Source organism: Lissotriton vulgaris, chromosome 10, assembly GCF_964263255.1.
Source record: "Lissotriton vulgaris chromosome 10, aLisVul1.2, whole genome shotgun sequence".
In the NCBI taxonomy this organism is placed as follows: Eukaryota; Metazoa; Chordata; class Amphibia; order Caudata; family Salamandridae; genus Lissotriton; species Lissotriton vulgaris.
In genome coordinates this window covers 3,178,430-3,194,828 of record NC_141698.1, presented here as the reverse complement: position 1 = coordinate 3,194,828, position 16,399 = coordinate 3,178,430, and the positions used below count along the sequence as shown (strand labels likewise).

General features: G+C 47.1%; 1 protein-coding gene across 4 annotated transcripts in view; it reads right to left on the bottom strand.

The window, feature by feature from the left end:
• Nucleotides 1-16,399, bottom strand: part of KDM5C (lysine demethylase 5C) — a 466,536-nt gene that overhangs the window by 80,824 nt on the left and 369,313 nt on the right. For all 4 annotated transcript variants that reach the window (XM_086940146.1, XM_086940145.1, XM_086940147.1 and 1 more), the window contains one exon: nt 12,839-12,893. In XM_086940146.1, the coding sequence (XP_086796272.1) occupies nt 12,839-12,893 (55 nt within the window). The remainder of the gene's footprint in view (nt 1-12,838; nt 12,894-16,399) is intronic.

The window sequence follows — 16,399 nt, the reverse complement described above, 5'->3', positions numbered from 1 at the left end:
TCCCTACCAGGTCGGGTTCGCCCGAGAACACTAACTTTCTAATTCCTAGCTACCATAGACTTTTGTCCCGCATCTCGCGTGAGAGTGCACACACTGCACCCGAGTCCCCTAGGCCTCCTAGACATAATCTAACGATTCCCTAGTCAAGTCCTAGCGATTCCAAAAGCTATTAGTACTGTACTTACCTGCTAGGAATTTCGCATTCCACTTTCAGAGTATATGGTTTTCCGTGCCCCTCGGGCATTTGTATATACTGTGCTAACTTAAGTATTTTTGTAAGAGTTTTGGTTTGTGCTTAGTACCCTGTCCTCATAAAGAGTACAGGGCTGTTGTGATCTTTAAATAAATAACTGTTTATTTTCATAACACTTGTGTGGTGTCCTTTCACTTGGTATTCAAGGGGTATATGTGTGGTAAACAGCTGGCTTAACGCGCCCTCTCGAGTCTTTAGCCTTAGACTGCTCGTATCCACGCTACTAGGATAGCTGGTCTATAAGGTTGACTTACAACCAATCATCAATAAGGGTTGCTGGACTGATACATAGTGTTCACTAGAATAGTGAGCACTGCATATCAGGCCACCTTCTCACAAACGGCTCCTGGATAGTTAGTGCCTGAAGTTCACTAACTCGTCGCAGTGATGTGATTGCTATTAGGAAAGCCACTTTCCATGTCAAGAATTGTATCTCGCATGAGTGTTGAGGCTCAAAAGGTGGACCCATCAGTCTGGTGAGGACCACATTCAGGTTCCATACAGGTGCTGGTGGGTGTCGTGGAGGAATAACTCGTTTGAGACCCACCAGTAAAGCTTTGATGGCAGGCAGTGAGAGGTGCTGTCTGTTTCGTAGATAAGCTGCTATTGCGGACAAATGTATACGAATGGAAGCATAGGCCAGATTGCATTTGTATAGATGTAACATAACAAATGATGTTGTGAGTAGATGCGTCTAGCGGGTTGATGTTGTGGTGTGCACAATAAATGACAAACCGCTTCCATTTTGCCGCATAGCATGCTCTGGTGGTGGGCTTTCTTGCCTCTCTTATGATATCCATACAGTCGGGAGCCAAGCACTCCTAAAGCGGACGCATATGTAGACTCGCGTGCGGGACTATGAAGATCCAGGAGGCCATCATGCCTATCAACTGCATGAACGAGAGTGCTGCGGTCTGAATTTTTGTATCAGCGATTGAATGCTGTTGATCCTCACTGAATTCGGCTGTGCTTTGGCTGCCAGAGTATCTATTGTCGCGCCCAGATACTGCCGTACGTGGGCGGGCTGAAGGTGGGACTTTGGATAATTCAGTGAGAATCCCAGATCGTAAAGAAGGTGAATGGTGTGGGACATGTGGGCGGCACACTGCTCGGCCGGCTTTGCTTGGATAAGCCAGTCGTCCAGATAAGGGTAGACGTGAACGTTTTGTCTCCGTAGGTGTGCAGCCACTGTCGCCAGGCACTTTGTAAACACCCTGGGTGCCGTCGTCACTCCGAAAAGGGAGGACCTTGAATTGATAATGCGGATTCTGAATGGTGAACCCGAGGTATTTTCTGTGTGACGGGTGTAGCGGAATATGAAAATATGCATCCTTCAGATCTAATGTTGCGAGGAAATCTCCCCGACTGAGTAACGGTAGAACCTGCTGCAATGTTAGCATGTGAAAGTGTTCCGATAGAATGTACTGGTTTAGGGGTCTGAGGGACCCGTCCTTTTTTGGGATCAAGAAGTACAGCGAGTACACTCCTGTACCTCTTTCTTCCACAGGCACGAGCTCGATTGCTCCTTTTTGCAGCATGAGGAGTACCTCCTGCTGCAATAAGTGCAAATGCTCTGTCGACATAGGACGGTGTCTTGGGGGTATGTTGGGTGGAGTGGATGTTAACTCCAGACTATAACTGTACTAGATAAGCTTCCTGACCCACCTGTCTGTAGTGATGGATTTGCAGACTGGCAGGAACCGCTGTAGTCTCCCCCCGACCGGTGTTGTATGGTCGGGGGGCAGTGACAAGGCGTCACTGTTTGTTAGTGGCGGAGGATCGGGAGCTGTTGTTTCCACGACCTCTGTCATTGGCGCTGTTTCCACGATAGCCACCTCTTCCTTGTTTGGTCAAGGTGGTTTGCGCGCCACCTTTACTGTACTGTGTTTGCTGGGACAGCTGGCCTCTGGAAACTCCTCTATTGTTTGAGCGACGAAAAGAACCACCCCTGAACTGCTGCGACTGGAGAGCCCCCATAGACTTTGCAGTCTCAGTGTCCTTTTTGATCTTTTCCAAGGTGGTGTCCACCTCTGGTCCAAATAAGTGATCAGGGTTTACAGGCTGATTTAGTATAGTGGTTTGTATCTCTGGCTGGAACCCGGAGATTCTCAGCCAGGCATGTCGCCGTAACATCACACTTGTGTTAATGGCTCTGGCCGCGGTGTCTGCTGCGTCCAGTGCACACTTGATAGATGCATTTGATATAAGCTTGCCTTCCTGTATGAGCATCTCCCCTGCCTCCTTATATTTATCTGGCAAGTGTTGTAACAGGGTCTCAAGTGTATCGTAATGGGCCCTGTCATATCTGGCTAAGAGTGCCTGAGTGTTTGAAATGCGCCAGATATTGGCCGCTTGAGCTGCCACCCTTTTCCCTGATGCTTCTAGCACTTTAGATTCTTTGTCAGGGGGAGAGCATCGCCCATTGTTTGCGAGTTTGCCCTCTTCCGGGCATTGGAGACAACCAGAGAGTCCAACGGCAACTGTCCCTAGATGTAGGTAGGGTCCCCAGGCGCCGGTTAGTACTTTTTCTCAATTCTGGGGTTTGTCACCTTGGCCCTCGTGGTCTCTTTAAAAAGGTCTCCAGTATGTTTTAAGACACCCTTTAGCATTGGCAGTCTCTTGACAGTTCTTTCTGAGGTGGAAAAGGTGTCAAACAAAAAATTCACTTCAATAGGGTCAGCATGGAGCTGGACATCATGATTTTTGGCTGCCCTTTCAATAAGTGCATTAAATGTCGCCGAGTCTTCAGTAGGCGAGGTTTTTACAGCATACACATGACTGTCTGGGGCAGTGTGTGGATTTCCTGGGTCAGCAGCGTCTGCCCAGGGTTCATTGTGATCTTCAGGATCAGTGTCTATAGGATAATTGTACTCCTCATTGTCACCTTCCCCTGTCTCCACATCCGAGTAAGTGGGCGAGATAGGAGCAGTGTCCTGTCCATGTGGTGATATAGGTTCGACAAGACTGGGTTATGTAGTCGAATCCTCCTTTTTTAATGGAATTTTGTATGACTCCATAGGCTGTTCCGGGGCGATCTTTCGTTTGTAAATTGAAAGTCTACCCGTGTCTGTGTCGATGAATTGTTCCGACTGCTCTTCAAGCGGAGGTTGTCGATGCTTTGTGACCACTACCGCAGTTGTGGGCTTTGGCCCCGTGGACACCTTCTTGGACGCTTCGACGGCCGTCTTAGGGGCGAAGGCCTTAGGTACCACTTTCGGCGGCAGCGTGAACTGGATGGGCGCCGACGATTTTTGAGGTTTACTGGCAGGCTTCGTTGGTGGAGTATCCTTCGGTCCGACAGTTGAAGCCTTCTCCTTAATTTGTTTCAGCGATTCCGACTCCTGCTTCGAAAAGGAGGCGGACGGCTGCATCGACTCGACGGGTTCCTTCAAGCAACCGCCAGGCATGGACTCAAGGTTCGTAACGCTCTTAGCCTTGGAGGATCGAGAACCTTCTGAGCTCCGAGTCCTTTGTCTGTGTCAACGGCCTTCGGCGCCGATTTTTTCGGGTCGACGTCCTTGACCAGTTTTTTCGGTGTCCCAGTCTTCGGGATCGACAGCCTTTAGCGACCTCACCGGGTCGATAGCACCTTTATGCTTTGTCCGTGCCGATAGTTCAGAGGACTTCGAGCCGACCAAAGCAATACGCACTTTTGGTTTCGATTTCGCCTCCAGTGCTTTCGGTTGCGTAGACACCGATGCTTTCACTTTCAGTTTCGATCGGTCAACCTGCCGAAGCCGGGCCTTGAGGCGAGGCTGTAGAACCAAGTGTAAGATATTGGGTAAGGCCATGTGGCGATCCCTCCACCTGAGCTTATTAAGTTTCTGTCTCGATCTCGGCCCCCGTACCAACGGTTGGGCCTAGCTCCTCACTCGACCTATCTTCCACGGCCCCAAAGGCCCCATCGTCGTCTCCTACCTCGTCGACGACGTCTTCATTATCGACCATTTCAATATCAGCGTCGTAGCTGGAGTCGATCTCCGATGCAGGATCCGTCAGGTTCTCTCGAACTTCCTGCTCGACTCCCTCATCCTCCTCGGTATCGAAAATGTTCACCGGGTCAGGTGCCTTCTGCTGGGCCTCCTTGCGTGCTGCGCGTCGAAGTCTAATCATCTTCTAGGTGCGGAAACGAGAACAAGCCATACAGCTGGCTTCATCGGGATCCGGCAATAGGCACTTGTTGCACACCGGGTGGACGTCGATGTGAGGATATTTTGAGTTGCACACGGGACATCTTTTGAACGGGCTCCGTTCCATGATGGTTCGTCGATAAGGCCTCTGGCGCCGACCGGGCCTTCAGTGCCGAAAAGCCACGCGGCTCCTCTGGATGTCCGGCTCGGGAACTGAGCTGGAACAGAACTGGGCACCGATCGCAAGACAATACCGACGATAACTAAAGGCCTTTAGGCCAAAAAGAAAGTTTCTTATCGATTCCGAACTTGAGTTAACAAATATGCATCCAAACCCAATGGCGGAAAAAAACAATCTGAGGATGGAGTTGATGCCCATGCGCACTGTAGTCCAGGGAAGCCACCTATCTCGTGATACTTCGAAGACTCTTCCAGGACAACAATGTGCAATCATCCGGACCCAACACTGGGCGGCGATCTATGCACAGATATGAATTCAGCAGCCCACATGCCTCGAACACAACGTTTAGGTTCCAGACAGGTGAAGCTGGGTGTTTTGGGGGGGCGATTATTCTCGAGACCCTCCATAAACGCCTTAATGGCAGGTACTCTAAATAGCGAAAGATGCCGTCTGTTCTGAAGATAAGCTGCGATGGCAGCTAAGAGTATTCTTATAGATGAATAGGCTAAATTGCAACGATGTAGGTGCAAAAGATAGCAAATTATATTTTGCGTTGAAGCATCTAGTGGGTTTATGTTATTGCAGTAAATGACAAAAGGCTTCCACTTTGCAGCGTAACAAGCTCTGGTTGTAGGTTTTCTTGCCTCTTTGATAATGTTCATACAGTCAGGAGGTAAGTTAAGGTACCCAAACTCTAAGACTTCAGGAGCCAGATTGCACGGTTCAGGTGTTTGCGGAACTGGGTGCTGTATGTCTCCATGGCTCTGAGTGAGTAGAGTGGGTGTTAGCCGCGGCCTTTGATGAGACACCACGGAAAGTTCTAGGAACGTTGTGTACCATGATTGCCTCGCCCATGTTGGAGCAACCAGGATCAAGGTCAGTGAATGCTGGCGTAGTTTGCGTGCCACTAGCGGTAATAACGGTGCTGGGGGAAAAGCGTACACAAATCTGCCTGACCAGTTCATCCATATCGCATTCCCCTGCGACTGCGGATGTGGGAACCTGGCGGCAAAGTACCAGCATTTTGCGTTTTCCTTTGTGGCGAACAGGTCTATCTCTGGTTGTCCCCACTGTTGGAAGTAATGTTGGAGCACTGAGGAGTGAATCTCCCACTCGTGCAGCTGTTGGCTGTGTCTGCAGAGCAGATCCGCTATTTGGTTGTCCTTGCCTGGGAGGTGTTCCGCCATGAGAAAAACGTTTCTTTGAATGGCCCACTTCCACATGCTTTGGGCTAGATGTAATAGCTGTGGAGAGTGTTCCTCCCTGTTTCTGTATGTAGTACATTGCTGTCATGTTGTCCGTCCGGATCAACACAGCTTTGTTGCATAAATGTACTTTGAACGCTTTCATTGACAGAAAAATTGCCATCATTTCTAGCAAGTTGATGTGCATTTTCTTCTGTTGTGCTGTCCATAGGCCTTGCACTGTGTATTGAAGGACATGGGCTCCTCATCCTATCAGGGATGCGTCCGTTGTCAGCACTATTTGTGGTACAGGCTCTTGGAACGGTCGTCCCTTGCAAAGGTTTTGTGGATTTCACCAATGCAGAGAGTTGTATGCACGACTGGTTACCAACACTAGGTCTTTTAATTGTCCTTGAGCGGTTCCACTGCCGTGCTAAGCACTTCTGTAACGGACGCATGTGTAGTCTGGCATGAGGGACTATGAAGATGCAGGAGGCCATCATGCCTATGAGTTGCATAAACACTTGAGCAGAGAGCAAGTGTTGGGGCTTGAATCTTTTGATTAGTAGCTGCCTACTGTGTATCCTTGCAGCGTTTGGGTATGCCTTTGCTGTCAGAGTATTTATTGTTGCTCCCAGGTACTGCTGTACATGGGATGGGTGAAGAGTGAGATTTCTGGTAGTTTAACGTGAAGCCTAGGCTGTGCAGTTGGTGAATTGTTTTGGACATGTGGCTGGCACACTGCTGGGCTGACTGTGCTTGTATTAGCCAGTCGTCTAGGTACGGGTAGACGTGAATATGTTGTTTTCTTAAATGTGCAGCCACTGTCGCTAGGCATTTTGTGAACACCCTTGGAGCTGTTACACCAAATGGAAGGACCTTGAACTGGTAATGTTGATTTAATAGTGTGAACCTGAGATACTTCCGGTGAGCTGGATGTATCAGGATACGAAAATAAGCGTCTTTGAGATCTAGGGTTGCGAGGAAGTCTCCCTGCTGCAACAGTGGTAACACTTGTTGTAGAGTGAGCATATGAAAATGTTCTGATAAGATGTAATGATTTAGGGGTCTGAGATCCAATATTGGTCTGAGAGACCCGTCTTTTTTGGGGATGAGGAAGTATAGTGAATATACTCCTGTACCTTGATGTTCTATAGGTACTAGTTCTATTGCCCCTTTTTGCAGCATACTGATGACTTCTTGCTGCAATAAGTTGAGGTGTTCTACAGATATAGGACGGTTTTTTGGAGGTACGTTGGGTGGTGTGGAGGTTAGCTCTAGGCAATAGTCAGTTCAGATAATTTGCCTTACCCACTTGTCTGTAGTGATGTTTTCCCAGACTGGTAGGAATTGTTGTAATCGTCCCCCAACCGGTGTTATATGGTTTGGGGGTAGCACTAAGGAGTCACTGCTTAGTATTGGTAGAGGATCTGGTGGTGTTGTTCCCTCGTCCTCTGCCCTTGTTGTTATTTCCACGGAATCCACCTCTACTGTTCTTACTGTAGGTGGATTGCGTGTTGCCCTTGTAGCCTGTGGTTTGCTGTGACGAATTGCCTCTTGCAGCCTCCCTGTAACTTGAGCGACGAAAGGAGCCCCTATGTTGCGGTGACTGTAGGGCTCCCATCGACTTCGCCGTCAATGTCTTTTTTCATTTTGTCCAGTATTGTATCCGCTTCTGGACCAAATAAATAGTCTGGGTTAACTGGCTGGTTTAACAAAGTGGACTGGACTTCGTTTTAAAACCAGAGATGCGTAGCCACGCATGTCTTCTGATCATAACACTAGTGTTAATAGACCTGGCAGCTGTATCTGCCACATCTAAGGCACATTTGATGGAGGTGTTAGAGATTAGTTTTCCCTCCTGTACTAAGTGTTCAGCTTGTTCTTTTTAAGCATCAGTTAAATGCTGGAGAAGTGTTTCTAAGGTATCATAGTGTGCCCTGTCATACCTAGCTAACAGGGCTTGCGTGTTAGATATTCTCCATATGTTAGCTGCCTGTGCGGCTACCCTTTTCCACGAAGCCTCAAAGATTTTGGATTCTTTGTTGGGAGGTGGAGCTTCCCCCAGTAGTTTGAGAGTTTGCACGTTTACGTGCATTTGCCACCACTAAAGAATCCAAAGGCAGTTGTCCCTTAATGTATGTAGGGTCTACTGGCGCTGGCCTGTATTTTCTCTCAATTCTAGGGTTAATGACCCTTGCCTTTGTAGTATCTTTAAATATGTCTCCTGAATGTTTAAGTACCCCTTTCAACATAGGTAGTGTTTTAACCGTTCTTTCTGATGTTGCGAAAGTGTCAAACAGGAAATCTTCCTCCACAGGGTCAGCATGCATGTCCACATTATGATGGAGGGCTGCCCTTTCAATTAATGAATTAAAAGCAGCTGTGTCCCCTGTAGGAGAAGGCCTAGCAGGGTATGCAGGTGTATCAAGAATGGGTTGAGAGTCACCAGGATGTACTGGGTCAGCCCATGGTTGAGTATGACTGTCTTGGTCAGCGTCTAATGGGTAACTGTATTCCTGATTATATTCCTCATCCACCTCTTCATCGGAGTGTGTGGGTGTATATGAGTATTGGTTATGCCTATCTGGCTGAATAGTCTCAAACAGAATAGGTGAGGTAGAACAGTCCCTTTTCTTTTTGAGTGGTATAGTGTAAGTCTCCTTCACAGTCTCTGGTCTGATTTTCCTCTTGTAGAGAGTAACTTTCCCAGTTTGGATCGATGTAAAGTTTAGACTGTTCAACTGATTCAGGGTCTGGATGTAGGACTTCCTGTTCAGCAGTTTGTTGTTGTTTTAGCCACTGTCTTGTTTTGGTTCGATGCTGCTTTTTGGGCCGGCCGTTTTAGTTTTTGAGGGAGTTGGGAGTCCAAACTTAATCGGTCCGATAATTTTTTGTGGCGCTACAGTCTTTTTCTATAGTAGTTGTGTCTTCGGAGCCGAAGTTTTGCCTGTGTCGACAGTTTTCTTTGGTTCGATTATGACCTTGTGCCCTTGCGTCGATTTAGGACCCGATGGCTTCGGATCGACGCCCTTTGGTGTATGTTCCATTGTCTTTTTAGGCTCAATTTTCTTGTGCTCGATTGATTTCTTTACTGGAGCCGATGGTTTGTCGCCTTTTAATTTCGGGTCAACAACCTGTTTTGGATCTAGTCTCTTTTGTGTTGTCGGCGCCGATGTTTTCGGTTCAACGTCCTTTTGTCTTGGTGTCGATATATGGCCGCTGGTTTTCGGCTCGACGACCCTTGTATTAGACGCCGATGGATCGATATAGTTTGGGCCGAAGACTGTATTGTCGACAAGTTTCTTCGGTGTCGACTTCGATGGATCGAGGTAGTGTGGTCCGAAGACCGTGTAGTCGATCAGTTTTGGTTTTGTTTTCCACCCTTTTTGGTTTAGATATCACCAATTTCGAAGTCCATAGATCCGAAGGCTCTTTGTGAATATTCTTAGCCTGGCTGTATTGCGGGGCTATAGAAAGTCTTTCTAGATCTTGGCTAAAGCCTTGTGGCGATGCCTCAACCTGAGCCTGTGGAACAGTTGAGGTAAAGGTATAGGGCCCTGTACCCACGGTTGGGCCGGGTTCATCACTGGAGTCGTCCTCTACGGCTCCCATCCCTTGTTCGTCGTCCCCTACCTCGACGATGTCTTCTTCGTCTTCAATGTAGTAGTCTGAGTCATGCTCCGAATCTTGATCCGACAATTGTTCATATTCTTCGCCCTCGACAAGATCTTCTTCGTCGCTGAAGAGGTTATCTGGCTCTGGCGCTTGTTTCTGCATGATGAGTCTAGCGGCCCGTCGAGTCCGAAGTGTCTTCTTGGATCGAAATTGGGCACATGCTAGGCAGTTGGACTCGTTATGGTCAGGCGATAAACACTTGTTACAAACTGGGTGTTTATCGATATGTGGGTATTTAGAGTTACAAAGAGGACATCTTTTAAATGGGCTCCGTTCCATCGACGACTGGTCGCGTGGCGTCGAGAAGGCCCGCGGCCCGATTCGACGTCCCAAAGTGTTTAAAGTTTGTAAAGAAGCTGTCGGCACCGATTCGAAACAATACCGACGATACCGAAGGCCTTTTGGCCTAGTGTGTGTAGTTTTGATTCCGAACTTCGAGTAAAGGAAAGTACATCCGAACCCAATGGCGGAAAAAACCAATCTGGGGATGTAGAGGATGCCCATGCGCACTGTACTCCAGGGGAGGAGCCACCTATCTCGTGATACTTCGAAGACTCTTCCAGGACAACAATGTGCAATCATCCAGACCCAACACTAGACGGCGATCTATGCACAGATATGAATTCAGCAGCCCAATTGCCTCGAACACCATATTACAATGTGCTTCATACATAATAAGGAGAGGGATTCCACATATTACCCACGTGACCGGTTCCCTATATTTTTTTCATTTTTTCCCTCCCCCTCCCTTCATTTTCTCCCCTTCCTTCTTTCCTTTTCCCTTCCGTTCCTCATGCCTTTCCTTGCCCCAAGTCCACTATAAGGTTAGAATATACTCTTTAGCGGCTGACTCAGCTGTAATTGTGGATGATTTTAAGCTTGGCAGGAGCAAGGAGAAATGCGTGTGCCCCCTTATCACAAAATGGTATGATGAGCTGGCGTAGTGGCCATCTTTTTTCAACAGTTTGAGGGCAGTAATCGGGGTGCACAAAAAACGATCCCCTTCCCTTTCTTCTTTCTATCCGGGCGTGCCAGGTCGCATACTGCCTCTTGCCAGAAAATTATTGAGTGATAATAAAATCGACCTTGGTCTTACAGAGTACTGGCCCGGCCTGTTGCGTTGAACAAACGGAAACCTATGTGCCCTCTGAATCTCCTGGCTCCAGTCCCATTGAGTTAGTCCGGGAAAGGCTTCGGTAAAGAGTCCAATGTCAAATTGTAGTGCATCTTGCCCTTCGCCCCCCTGGGAATGTCCAGGACACAGATTATTGCGGCGGAGGAGATTTTCAAGATCCGTGATTTTCCAGAGGGTGTCATCCTTAGCATTGCGCAAGGTCTCCGTCACCTTCTGTGCTGCAAGCTCCTCCTCTAGATTTGATATACAAGTCTCAGCCTCGTTGAACCTGTTGGCAAACTCAGAGCAGGATTTTGCAAACCTCTGTACCGAATTCTGGAGTTTGCGACAGGCCCCTTGCAACACAGACTCACTGTGCGGGTCTCCTCCCTATGGGCCATGATGGTCTGATCGATAACTGCTAGGGAAATGTCCTTGGGTTTCTCAATAGTTTCAGAATTAGATTGGATAGCACTAGGCATTTCGGTCTCAGCCATAAATGAATAGTCTCACTGAAAGGAGTCTGCGCTCTCAGCAGATTGGTACCCTGTGCCCAAGCCTATGCCCCCTTTCAGTTTTTGGACTATCTATTTCCTTGCGTTTGTCAGGCTAAGATTCATACCCGGAGGTATCTGAAGAATCAGACATTGATTAAAAGGGAGGGTCACCAGAGTCATTCTCTTTCCTTGCATCCGCTTCAGGCTTTTTGCCAGCCATCCCTCCTTTTTCAAAAGCAGGCCCTGCTCACCTTTCTCCCCTCTGTGCCTTGTCCGGCCCTCGCAAAATGCCATCTACTAACTTTTTACCACTGCTTTGCCCATTTTTTAATGAACCTTGAGTGGTGCCAGCCATACCTCCATCCTTATGGGCAAAAGGGGTCAGAGAATCATCTTCCCCCTCTAAAACTTCTCCCACATTTAGGGCATGTTCAATATTGCCAGGTATGGTAGGCGTTGTAGATGCGGCAGACATTTTTGTTTACTTTAGTGTTCAAAAATAAAGCGGGGACTGACTTCTTACTGCCAACCGTATTAATAGCGTCTTTTTTCCCCACAGATGCAGTCAGCTTTTAATCCTCCGTAGCTTTTGCCATCTCTCCATTATTTCGCGCTCTACTTCGGCTGGTCTTTGGGGGCATTGCAGCGCAGCTCTGTTTAGTATCTGCTCCACGTCCTCCGTTTGCCGGCACCATCATCTTTCCACCCCGGGAGGCACGTGCATACCCGGACGCCCGTCTCGCCAACACCAGGATTCGACAGCCAGCTGAGAAGCGTAGACAGCGCTCCACAGCATCCCCAGTAAGCCCGCACCGCGGACCAACAAGTTCGTGGGTCACAAATCAAGGAAGCCTGGACATGGCCTAGGGAGCCTGGGCAGAACTACTCCAACAGCATGGTAAGGGGAGCTCGCGCGTACGCTCTAACGGCCGCCATCTTGCCTCCGGATAGATCTTTTTACTCACACCTAGAACACGCTGTGTAGCACTTGCTCCACACCCAAATTTGGAGCTTTATATATCCAGCTTAACCCCATGAAGACTCAACTCTTGCTTTTTTATTTTGGAGCTTTATATGGTGCTGTCCATCTCCCTACAGCAACATCACTACTCTCAGGCATTAGGGCCATGTATTCCAGCCTACAGCTTTGGACTCCCAGTGATATTCTCCATGAGATTTGCAGCTGCAGGGCATCTGTGTTCTCCAGGAGACCGTAGGGTGTCCATTTTGGCAGGATATTTGTCCTTTTGGTCTTGTGGACAGTACAGAGGATTCACTTTGAGTGCTCCAAGAGACCTCTGGAACAATGGCTAAAGAGATCAATCTCTGTAGGTGAGGCAGAAAGTTGTGTGGTTCATCTTTATGCAGCACTAGCACACATCTTAGAAAGGGGAGAAATGCTGGCAGGGAAAAAAGTTATTTAGGTACACAAATCTAACGGAGGAAATGTCAGAAAAACACCTACAAGATGTCACTGTATGTGCTTCGGAATCCTTAAGCTGGACGAGTGCAGGGCACAGCCGGTGCTGCAAACCGGAGGCCTTCGAAGCAGCACCCCAGCCCACTCTGCTGCCTAGGAATGAATACTTGATTTTCACTTTTACATTTTTATTTATTTTTAATACATCTTAAAAAGAATTTGGTTTTAAGTTCTTTCTTGATCTCTAAGCATATCCTAGCTTTTATGAATAGAATCAAAGTGAAGATACACCTGATGGAGATGTTTAGGTGCTGTTATCCCAGCAGAAAAATCTCAAACAGCAGAAAAAAAATAGGTACTATGATCCCATTCTGAACTCACCAGGGGACCCACTATTTCCGTTTTCTATCGGCCCGTCTCCATTTTCCACTGGAATCTGCAGTATGAAGAGAAAATAAAAAGGACTGTGAAATAGGCATTTTCAAGAACAGCGAAAGGACACAGATGCCACAGCAAATCTCTGCAACATTACCTTCAGTTTGTTATACTTTCACTCGTCATTGTGGCAAATTCTCTTATTAATGAATTGTGTGTAGAAGATGGGAAACAGAATACACAATCAAACAGATAAGCACAGTGTCTGTGTCCGCCTGATCAAGTCCAAACCCCTATATCTTTAATGCTAGATGTATTACCCTGGAGGGCAGGAGAACAGCAGCGCAGAGCTCTCCTAAGGTACCATGCATCTGTACAAACTGCTGTCCCATTCACCGCACACTGGGAAGCGTTTATTACTCACTATCTGACTGTGAGCTCACATTCCTTGGTTCCATTTTTACCTTTCTAAACCCTAACTGCTTACAGGAAATGCCCTTTTTCAGAATTCCTGTCATTAAAGATTTCCTGGAGGCTTTGAAGGTTTTCCCTCCCATTAGATGTCCTTCTCCTCCTTGGGAGCTTAATGTGGTTCTTTCTCGGCTAATGCAAGAGCACCTTGAACCCTACGGTTCAGCATCTCTTAGAAGACAGCTTTCCTTGTGGCCATCACTTCTGCCCGCAGGGTTAGCGAAATCCAGGCACTTTGCTGTCAAGAACCATACACAGTTTTCCATACATTTAAAGTCGTTATGAGCACTCACTCGAAATTCCTCCCCAAGGTAATATCAGATTTCCATGTGAACCAAACTAATTCCTTGCCAACTTTTTTCCAGCATCCATCTTCTCCAGCGGATAGATCGCTTCATTCCCTGATTGTTAGGGTTTTAAAATTCTATCTAGACAAAACTAAGGAGATCGGATCAGTTATTTGTAAACTATGGCTCTCTCCGTACAGTTCTAGCGACTTCCAGGCAATCTATTTCCAGATTGATTGTTTTCTGTATTTTACTCTGTTACCAAAAAGCTAACAAATTCCTTGCTGGTAAGCCTAGGGCTCACTCTACCAGAGGAAAGGCAACTACTGTGGCCTTGCTTCATAATCTATCCCTGTCTGAGATTTGTAAGGCTGCTTCCTGGGGATCAGTCCATACATTCACAAAACACTACTGCCCGGACTCCGATGCCAAGGCAGATGCTCAAGTAGAGCAGGCTTCCCTTCGGAACCTCTTTGCTTAAACTTGCAGGTCAATTCTCAGTCTCTTCCACTGCGTCTGTTTTATAGGGATGGGCTGTGCATGATGGGATACTGGTGGCCACTGGATTCCTAAAGGCACAACTTCTATTTTAAGACATAATGGCAGCCTATGGGGCTACTCTGTCCTACCCTTTCATCTCTAACAGGAGTTTTGGGAAGGGGAGTTTTCTGGGTGTCAAACAGCATTAAAAAATTGCACAAAAAGTAGTATACTAGCTATCTTTTTTCCCTTCATGATGAAGTTGTGGGAATGTAGCCTAGTTAGTTAGGTTGCATTATTGTCTTTTTCTATCTCAAGTGTCTTTGCAGACCTTCCTGAAGAAAGGAGAAAAAAATATCCATTTAAGATAGATCTACAGAAGTGTTCTGGGGTACGGACACGTGGGCGGAACTATTCGATTTGCTCCATTGTTAAGACTTTTTTATCCAGAAGGAAACTGTACTGATAGAGAATATTTTGATGACGAAGCGTGAAAATTTATAAAGAAAACCTGCAGCAACCACGGTCGTCGAGGGAGGTAGGTGGGTGCATGTGAAACTACAGCATTACACGCCACGAAAAGAGGATTACAGGGCAAGTAATATTTTCTGTTCGCAGCACGAATGGCTGCTGATACACATGTTCTGCACAGAATGTGACTAGTTTGGTAAGGGTCTATAAAGGGCTTCGGCTTAAGTGGAAGAACATTAACATAGAGGCACTTTTCAAAAACATAATTAAGCATATAATGGCGCTCTCCATCTAAAGTTTCAGGCTCCTCGCATAGCCACTAAACTGTAGAATCGTTTGTGGTTCTCACAATATGATTTGGGACTTTCTTCTGGTTAGGAGGGGGCACTTTAACAATAAGGCACCTGGTTGGTTTGACAATTCCTGTAGGCTAGCAGTGAGACAACGGAAACAGGCCCTTAATAAAGTACCAAGAGATAGAGCAGTAATGAATTCATGTGGATCGGTTTACAAAAGGAGAAAGAAGGAAAGAAAAATCATTACAATTAACTTTGGGTTAGCCTGGTTAATGTCCAAGAAGCAAAAGATGTAGGGAGGTTTTGGCACATAGTTAACTCAAGAGACCCTTTTGTTAAGGAATCGGATGGATTGAGGACCAACATACCACCCGACCAATGAGTCAAGCACTTGAGCTCCATGTACCATGTTAATATAGAGAACGAACCACCCTATAATCAGCAGGATTCATCCCCTCCTCTTAACATCAGATTTACTAGGGGGAAGTCTAGGCAGCAATAGCTCAAAGTCCAACTAACAAAGCACAGGGACCTGACGGGGTCCCGATTGACTTGTACAAGGCTAAACCGGAGTTCTTGATAGCAGTACTTGCAAATGCAGTGAATTCGGCAGTTAAATTGAAGTTCCAGCCTACATGGATGTTGGCGGTTATAGTCCAGTGCATAAGAATGGGAGTGTATAGGATCCCAAATGCTATCAACCTATATCCTTACTGGACTCAACAGTAAAACAGTTGGCGGCATTGTCCGAGAAGATGCTGGCCTGGTCTGAGGAATCAAATAGTCTGACCTGTGCAAAACAAAATTAGCTAAGGCCCAGGAGCAGTGCCTTAACCGTTGCTGCTCATTAGTAGGTATACTGTAGTGAGGGGGCGGGGGGGGGGGGGCAATGTATTACTCCTTTATGGACCTTAGCAATGCTTGTGACTGGGTACACTGCTCTAAACTCTGGGGAATTTTCTTAGAGCTGGGCATGGTAAAAGACTTGGTAGATTTTTTTGTGTGCGCTACACGCTGGCACCAGGGCATGCGTTCGGTGTGGATGTGAGGTGGGAGTGTAAAGAGCTATTGGAGTTACAGCAGAGAGTTGGGCAAGGGTGTGTAAGGGTCCCTGTGTTATTCTCGTTTTATATCAATGGACCTAATAAACATTTGATATTGTTAAGCAGGGACACCCCAACCATTTCCAGCTGCACGACTGTAAGGAGACGATGCTGGACTCATATCAAGAACACCCTCTGGCCTCAAGGGGATGATTGACAACTTTGTTGCCTATACGGACAGCTTGGCTCTGGAGACAAGATGACCAAAACCCATTACCCTCAAAAGGGTGTACAGCTTTTACTTGGGGGTCGCATTTGGGCCCCTAAGCAATTGGTCCCCATCGATATTGAATAGGCCTAGCAAGTTTAATCACGTCATTGGGTCTCTTTAATTTGGCCAAGTGGGTTGGACACAGGTCTATAACAGCTTTTATGGAAATTTTTAGACGTAAATGATTCTCACCTATAGGGAGGCTATCTGGGGATCCAGGGCCTCCGAGCTCCGTCAAGTGGAAGAAA